Here is an 8629-nt window from a genome sequence, read left to right on the forward strand (position 1 = left end):
ACTTTCCCTCCCAAACCCACCCATATATGACCGAATCCCAAAACCATCTCCATCTCCTTCATTTCTTCTTCTTCTACTCTCTTTCTTTCTTCTTTTGCTCGAGGACGAGCAAACCTTTTAAGTTTGGTGTGGTAAAAGCATTGCTTTTGTTTTTCCATAACCATTTATGGCATCCAAGGCCGGAGAAACCTCTAGAAAGAGGAAAGGGAAGGCAAAATCTTTCACCTCTGAGTCATGGGAGATGGAGAGATTCATCTCAAGGGTGCATCAAGACCACTTCTATGAAGTTGTGGCCATGAAGAAGGTGATCCATGAGGTCCCTTTCAAACTCAAAAAGGGTCAACTTTGATCAAAGGTTGGACCAAGTCCTCACAGACATTTGTGAAGAGGGCGCTCAATGGAAGAGAGATTCAAGAGGAAAGCCGGTTCAACTGAGAAGGCATGACCTCAAGCCCATCACTAAGAAAAGGATGGAGCAAACAAGAGACCTCACTCATCATGAAATCCCTAAGATGCCTCAAGGGATGCACTTTCCTCCACAAAACTATTGGGAGCAAATCAACACCTCCCTAGGAGAATTGAGTTCCAACATGGGACAACTAAGGGTGGAGCACCAAGAACATTCCATCCTCCTCCATGAAATTAGAGAATATCAAAGAATCATGAGAGAGGAGCAACAAAGGCAAGGAAGAGACATTGAGGAGCTCAAGCACTCCATAAGACCTTCAAAAGGAAGAACAAGCCGCCATCACTAAGGTGGACCCATTCTTTAATCTCCTTGTTCTTTATTTTTCTGTTTTTCGAAAATTTATCTTATGTTTGTCCATGTTTGTGTCTTATGATCATTAGTGTCTTAGTGTCTATGCCTTAAAGTTATGAATGTCCTATGAATCTGTTACGGCCCAGCCCAAACGGCTCGCGGGTCAACTCGACCCGATGACAACCCGACCCGGACGACCGGATGCGAACGGATCACAGCGCGACCCGGACGACCGGATGCGAACGGATCACAACGCGACCCGGACACGCGTCCCTGACAGCTCCTCGCTACAGCTGTGAGGAAGCTTCGAGGAAGGTTGGTCTGTCCTCGTAGGGCCCACCTCTGACACGATATAAATAGGGAAGGACCTGCCCTTCCCTCGAGGTACGTCACCTTTTCACCTAATATCCCTCCACCTGCGCACAGACTGACTAGATCGTCGGAGTGTCTTTGCAGGTGGCACCCCCCTTTTTCTCTCACAACAAGTGCTCGGCTTCACGGCCAACCGGAGCCCTACACAATCGCGACTGAGGAATCCTCGCTCTCATTAACCATCACCCGACCAGTCCGGAAACTGACTACCGAACATTGGCGCCGTCTGTGGGGATTTTTCCTTAATGGACGCTGTGCAGGGCCCTGGCGATCAGGGCCGGGGAGCCGGAGCGGAGGGGGCAGCCTCTGTCGCCTCGTTGAGAGGTCGGCGAAGGTCCCCCCGACAACTCACTGAACAGCACACGAGGGCACGACCCTTCGGGGGAACGGGCGGCGACAGCGCCATAATAATGCAGGAGCTACGACACAGGGTCCAAAATTTGGAGCGACAGTTAGCCGACCAAGAGCGCGACGGGCGAAGCACCGACCCCAGCTACACCCCGTCCCTCGAGGGCCAAGAGAGAGACTCCCACCGGAGCCGCCAGCGACACACTTCCGCATCCCGAACGGAAGCGGAGAGCACCCGGGAAGAGTCCCCAATCCCGAGAAGACGAAACGACACCATCATCTACTCCCGTGGCAGAGAGACGCGCCGCACGACACGTGATCGCGAGAACAGCGAAGGAAGGTCCGGGAGGACTCGACAACCTGTGATAATGGGCGCCACCCCATTCCACCGTTCCATCCTCGAAGTCCGGTTGCCGAAACACTTCGACAAACCAACGGACATGAGGTACGACGGAACTCAAGACCCCCTAGAACATCTCACAGCTTTCGAGGCAAGGATGAACCTAGAGGGGGTGGGGGACGAGGTAAGGTGCCGAGCTTTTCCGGTGACCCTGGCGGGACCCGCGATCAAGTGGTTTAACGGCCTCCCGCAGGGATCCATCTACAGCTTATCGGACATCAGTCGTGCGTTCCTGGCCCAGTTTACGACGCGAATAGCAAAGGAAAAGCACCCAATCAACCTTTTGGGGATAACACAAAGACAAGGAGAGCCGACCCGAAAGTACCTGGATCGGTTCAACGACGAATGCCTGGAAATCGACGGCTTAACCGACTCGGTGGCCAGCCTTTGCCTGACGAACGGCCTCCTCAACGAAAACTTTCGGAAGCACCTTACCACGAAACCAGTTTGGACGATGCACGAGATCCAGACGGTGGCCAAGGAGTATATAAATGATGAGGAAGTCAGCCGAGTCGTGGCTGCCAATAAACGGCAGTCCGGTTACAACCAAGCTCGGCAACCCGGTAACGGAGAGAGAGCAAAGGAGCAAGCCAGGGAGGAGGCACCAAACAAGGCACCCAGGCCGTTCCCTCGGGTCGGGAAATTCACTAACTACACCCCACTCACTCTCCCCATCGTGGAAGTCTATCAGCAAATAGCTGAGAAGGGAATTCTGCCGAAGCCCCGACCGCTCAAGGACCGTACGGGAGGAAACAAGAACCTCTATTGCGATTACCACAAGGGTTATGGCCATCAAACGCAGGACTGTTTCGACCTGAAAGATGCACTCGAACAAGCGATAAGAGAAGGTAAACTAGCAACATTCTCTCACCTCATCAGAGAACCGAGGAGGCGCTACCGCGACCAAGATGAGGAAGGCAAGACCCACTCGGCCAAACGGCGACAAGAGCCCGAAGAAAGGGACCACGGCCTCACCGTGATAAACGTGGTGACAGCCAAAAATGTCGCGCCAAAATCCCGGTCGGCACACAAGAAAGATGCTAAGGTCTTGACGGTCTCCTCCCCGCCGGTGCCAAGCTCTAAGAAGCCTCCCTCCATTTCTTTCGGCCCGGAAGATCAATGGTTCAACGACGCCCCGGAAAACCCCCCCATGGTCATTACGGCCAGAGTGGGAACCGGCCTCGTCAAACGGATCCTTGTCGACACAGGAGCCGATTCAAATATCATGTTCCGCAACGTGTTTGACGCATTAGGGCTAAAGGATGCTGACCTGACGACCCACCAACATGGGGTTATTGGGTTGGGCGACCACTTCATCAAACCGGACGGAGTAATATCCCTACCGATCTCGGTAGGGCAAGCCCAAGGCCGAAGATCGGCGATGGCCGAGTTCGTAATCCTCCGAGATTCCACCGCCTACAACATCATCTTGGGAAGAAAGACGATAAACGATGTTGAAGCGATAATCAACACTAAGCTGCTAGTCATGAAGTTCGTTACCGACGACGGGTCCATAGGGTCCTTAAGAGGGGATCTTGAGACGGCAGTCGCATGCGATAATGCCAGCTTATCCCTGAGAAGGAAATCCAGAGAAGCATCCGGTGTGTTCCTAGCCGACCTGGACTCCAGAGTAGACGACAAACCAAGACCAGAACCGGAAGGGGATCTGGAAAAATTTGTGATCGGTGACACGGAAGAGAAGTTCACGTTCATCAATAAGAACCTGCCACGTGAGTTAAAATTGACCCTGATCGAAATGATAAGGGCCAACAGGGATTTGTTCGCTTGGACACCAGCCGACATGCCAGGCATAGATCCAGAAATCATGTCACACCATCTGGCTGTCAGGTCGGAAGCACGCCCGGTAGCGCAACGAAGGAGAAAGATGTCGGCAGAAAGGGCAGAGGAGGTGGCCAGGCAAACGGCCAGCCTCCTGGAAGCAGGTTTCATACGAGAAGTGGACTACTCGACGTGGCTCTCAAATGTAGTCCTAGTGAAAAAACACAATGGCAAGTGGAGAATGTGCGTAGACTACTCTGACCTTAACAAGGCATGCCCTAAGGATTGTTTCCCCCTTCCTAACATAGACGCACTCGTCGACGCGGCGGCGGGCTACCGCTATCTAAGCTTCATGGATGCCTACTCCGGTTATAACCAGATACCGATGCACCGTCCAGACAAAGACAAAACGGCGTTCATAACGCCAGGAGGAACCTTTTGTTACAGGGTGATGCCATTCGGCCTGAAAAATGCAGGGGCGACATACCCAAGACTTATGAGCAAGATTTTCCACGATCTGATAGGCAAGACAGTGGAGGTCTATGTCGACGATATTCTCGCAAAGACAACGCAACCTGACGACCTCATAAAGGATCTGGGAAAGCTTTTCATGTCTCTCCGGCAACACGGCATGAGGCTAAATCCCCTCAAGTGCGCCTTCGCCATGGAAGCCGGCAAGTTTTTGGGATTCATGATAACTCAGAGAGGGGTAGAAGCTAACCCAGAGAAATGCCAGGCAATACTCCAGATGAAGAGCCCGGGTTGCATCAAGGACGTCCAAAGGTTGGCAGGGCGGTTGACCTCATTATCCCGGTTTCTCGGAGCCTCGGCAACAAAGGCCCTGCCATTCTTCAACCTCATGAAGAAAGGGATGGCGTTCGAGTGGACACCCGCATGTGAAGAGGCCTTTCGGAACTTCAAGGAAATCCTGGCGGCACCACCCGTCCTCGGGAAGCCAAAGGACGGGGAACCACTATACCTATACCTCGCTATAACGGGGGAAGCCCTGGCTGCAGTTCTGGTGCGGGAGGATGGAAAAGCTCAACAGCCGGTCTATTTCATAAGCAGGGCCTTGCAAGGAGCAGAATTAAGGTACAGCAAGTTGGAAAAGCTAGCCCTAGCACTTTTGACTTCCTCACGAAGGTTAAAGCAGTACTTCCAAAGTCACCAAGTTGTCGTCAGAACGGACCAAGGGATCCGGCAAGTACTTCAAAAACCCGATCTGGCGGGAAGAATGATGACTTAGTCCATCGAACTCTCCCAGTATGATATACGATACGAACCCCGGCAAGCCATCAAGGCGCAGGCGATGGCAGATTTTCTAGTAGAAGTAACAGGGGATCCAAGTGAAGAAGTGAGTACACGGTGGAAGCTCCATGTGGACGGAGCCTACAACTAGACTTTTGGAGGTGCCAGGATCATCCTGGAAAGCCCGATTGGGGTTGTATACGAACAGTCGGTCAGATTCGAATTTCCCATCTCGAACAACCAGGCAGAATATGAAGCCCTTATAGGAGGCTTAACCCTAGCAGCGGAAGTCGGAGCAAGAAGACTGGAAGTATGCAGCGATTCCCAAGTCGTCACCTCCCAAGTAAACGGGAGCTACCAAGCCAAAGACCCATTGCTACAAAAGTACTTGGAAAAAGTTAAAAGTTTGAGCCAAAAGTTTGAAGAGGTCACGATCCATTACGTACCTAGAGAAAGGAACACACGGGCAGACCTCCTATCAAAGTTGGCCAGCACGAAGCCGGGAGAAGGCAACCAGTCTCTCATTCAAGGTATGACGAGAGAACCAGCGGTCACACTGCACATGACAAGCCTAGGCTCTTCATGGCTAGACCCCATCACCAACTTCCTAGAACACGGCAAACTCCCTAACGACGAAAAGGACGCGGTAAAATTGAGAAGGGAAGCAGCCAAATACGCCGTCATCCAAGGACAGCTGTTCAGGAAAGGGCTCAACCAGCCCCTACTGAAGTGCCTACACCCCGACCAGACGAACTACGTCCTCAGGGAAGTCCATGAAGGCTGCTGTGGGCACCACATCGGAGGCAAGGCCTTAGCGAGGAAATTAATCCGAGCCGGATACTATTGGCCGTCAATGATGGCAGACTCCAAGGAGTTTGTCAAAAAATGTGTAAAGTGCCAACAGAATGCCAACTTCGCCAGGGCGCCGGCCTCCGAGTTAAGCTTGCTAACGACCTCCCGGCCATTCTCTCAATGGGGAGTCGACCTCTTAGGGCCCTTCCCAGTCGGCCCGGGACAAGTCAAGTACCTCATAGTCGCAATTGACTACTACACCAAATGGATAGAGGCCGAACCACTAGCTAGCATATCCTCGTCCAATTGCAGGAAATTCATGTGGAGGCAAGTGATAACACGATTTGGGATACCAGAAGTCGTCATCTCAGACAACGGCACGCAATTTACTGACAAAAAGTTCACGGAATTCCTTAACGGCCTGGGTATAAGACAAAGGTTCTCTTTGGTAGAACACCACCAGACGAATGGACAGGTGGAGTCCGCCAACAAGATTATCCTTTCAGGTCTGAAGAAGAGGTTGGATAATAAAAAGGGTGCTTGGGCCGACGAACTAGCATCGGTTCTCTGGTCCTACCGAACAACTGAGCAATCCTCTACCAAGGAAACTCCCTTCCGGCTAACATACGGGATGGACGCAGTAATACCTGTGGAGATCGGTGAACCGAGCTCGTGGTTACTTTTGAAAGGAGTAGAGGAAACCGTGGAAAAGGACCTGATAGATGAAGCCAGGAAAATGGCCCATCTGACAGAAACAGCGCTAAAACAAAGAATGGCTCTGCGCTACAACACCAAAGTGCTCAAGAGGGAATTCGAGCCGAACGATCTCGTCCTGAGGCGGAATGATATCGGCCCACCGACCCCTGGAGCAGGCAAACTAGCGGCAAACTGGGAAGGCCCCTACAGAGTCAAAAAAGTGATGGGAAAAGGTGCCTTCAAGTTAGAAAGGCTTGATGGCAAGGAAGTCCCAAGGACATGGAACGCGGACAACCTTAGAAGATTCTACTCCTAGCGGACGGACCGACATGCCGACTAATCTAGCTAAGTAGTTAATTTGCGAATTTGAACTTTTCATAATGACCTACGAGTCCTTTATATGGTTACCGAATAAGATATACTTGTGCAAATTTTCTCTCCTATCTTGTCTCCCTGTTTTGTCTCCCTGTTTTCCAGATAAACCATCTCATCATGACCAACGACGACGCGCAACCCCAGGACTGATCACCCCGGGAGCCCGTCAACTGCCGTTGTAATAAATGACCACGCGAAAGGCCACGAGCCGTTGATATAAACGACGACTATAAACCAAAAACGGTTAATAGAAACGATAACGCAATCAGACGAACGAGAAAAAGTTTACTACGCCAATACGGGCAAACGACTAAGAAGTCAAATTGTTCACAAGCCAAAGTAAAACGGCTAAACAAAAGTTTTAAACAGAGGATTCATTTCTTGGGGACGTCGACAACTTTGCCGTCCTTGATGATTTTGAGAACACCAATCGCCGACGTGTCAAACTCGGGAGCAATTATTTTGACCTGAGCTTTAAGAGCCTCCTCGGTCGCCAAAATCGCACCCTTCCCCTATTTCACGACGTCTTTATACTTAGCTTTCCACGTTGCCAATTCGGCCTCCATGGCCTGCTTTTCCTTCTCTATGTCGGCCACCCGTTTCTGCGCCGCGCCGACCTGGCTCTCCAAAGTCATTTCACGATCGACAAGACGAGAAACCGTGGCAGCCGATTCTTCTAACTTCTTCTCCGCAGTCGCAGCTTTCTTCTCGGGAGCAGTAGCTTTCTCTCGGCGGCGTCAAGTTTCTCATTTGATTGGGTCAACTGCTCCCGGAGAGTCTCAACTTCACTCTTTAGCTCGTTGTTAGCCTTCCCAGTAGATTCCAGCCTTCTACGAAGGGACTCCATCCCGGATAGCTCAAACTCGGCCTTCCGGGCTATCACGGCGCCACGTAAAAGGGTATGGTACATCCACCTCGCCTGCCCGGCAAGGGAAGACTCATGGAAATACTCCTCGGTACCAGGAATCAGCTGGGAATCTATAAAGTTCCCTGCATCAAAATTCCTCTCCATAACAGTAAGCACACCCTCAGGACTGGACGACGCTTTCCTCTTCCTCTTAAGGCTAGGGACCTCTTCCACCCCGTCATCGGCATCCGGGTTAGACGTTGAGCCCCCGGTGCCAATCACCTCGCGGAAGGGGGAACATGAACTGCTTTGTCAACCTCGACCTGGGCAGCTTGGGCCGAGGTCCCAGTACCGTCAACCACGGCTCCTTGCTCAGTAGTAGCCTTGTCTTCCGGAGGAGCTGCAGACTTCTCGGCGGCAGATTTCTCATTGTCTCCTTCGTCGTCACTAGCGCATAGGAAAGTTTGGAATAAGTTAGGAAGACCCGTCACCGAGGCAGACATCTCCACTGCAAAAAAGCAAACGAGGTCGGTTAGTTACTACAAATTGTTAAGCAAAAGCAAAAAGACAAGGGACAAGTAAAGGCTTCTCACAAATATAATTACGACCGGCCTCCCGATCACCCATGAGAAGGTGAGGATTTACATGATTCCTCCCAAAGACTGCCATCAACACATCGGCAATCTTCCTATCCACCGCAGGCATGCCCCTATAGGTTACCTTAACAAAGGCGTTTGACCCCGCTCCGAAACTCCAATAGGTCGGAATAAGGCGTACCCCCTCCAACGACAGCCAAAAAGGATGACGACCTTCGGCAGGGCGGACCTTGAAATATTTGTCCTTAAACCCATGATAGGAGTCTTCAAATAAACCAAAAATCCTCCGACCTTGGGCAGACCGGAAGGACATGAACCCCTTTTTATGCTTCCCCTCCTTCGAAGGGTTAGTAAGGTTGAAGAAGAAAAGGAAGACATCTACAGACACCGGGAGCTCAAGATACTCGCAAACCATC

At 51.5% G+C, this 8629-nt stretch overlaps 1 protein-coding gene across 1 annotated transcript; it reads left to right on the forward strand.

Annotated features, from left to right (window-relative positions):
* The first annotated feature begins 1377 nt into the window (after positions 1–1377).
* On the forward strand, positions 1378–4905 carry LOC140175698 (uncharacterized). The gene is made up of 2 exons (XM_072204235.1): positions 1378–4027; positions 4136–4905. Exons 1-2 carry the CDS (start codon positions 1378–1380, stop codon positions 4903–4905), a joined length of 3420 nt encoding a protein of 1139 aa, XP_072060336.1.
* The last annotated feature ends 3724 nt before the right edge of the window (positions 4906–8629 follow it).

The sequence above is a fragment of the Arachis hypogaea genome, chromosome 10 (genome assembly GCF_003086295.3).
Source record: "Arachis hypogaea cultivar Tifrunner chromosome 10, arahy.Tifrunner.gnm2.J5K5, whole genome shotgun sequence".
NCBI classification, from domain to species: Eukaryota; Viridiplantae; Streptophyta; class Magnoliopsida; order Fabales; family Fabaceae; genus Arachis; species Arachis hypogaea.

What these genes read in the sequence shown, in the direction of transcription:
- LOC140175698 (XM_072204235.1), top strand. Translation starts at nt 1,378, where the DNA reads ATGGACGCTGTGCAGGGCCCTGGCGATCAGGGCCGGGGAGCCGGAGCG. An exon ending in CTTCATGGATGCCTACTCCG is followed by an intron (nt 4,028 to 4,135) that starts GTTATAACCAGA and finishes TGAAAAATGCAG; the next exon opens with GGGCGACATACCCAAGACTT.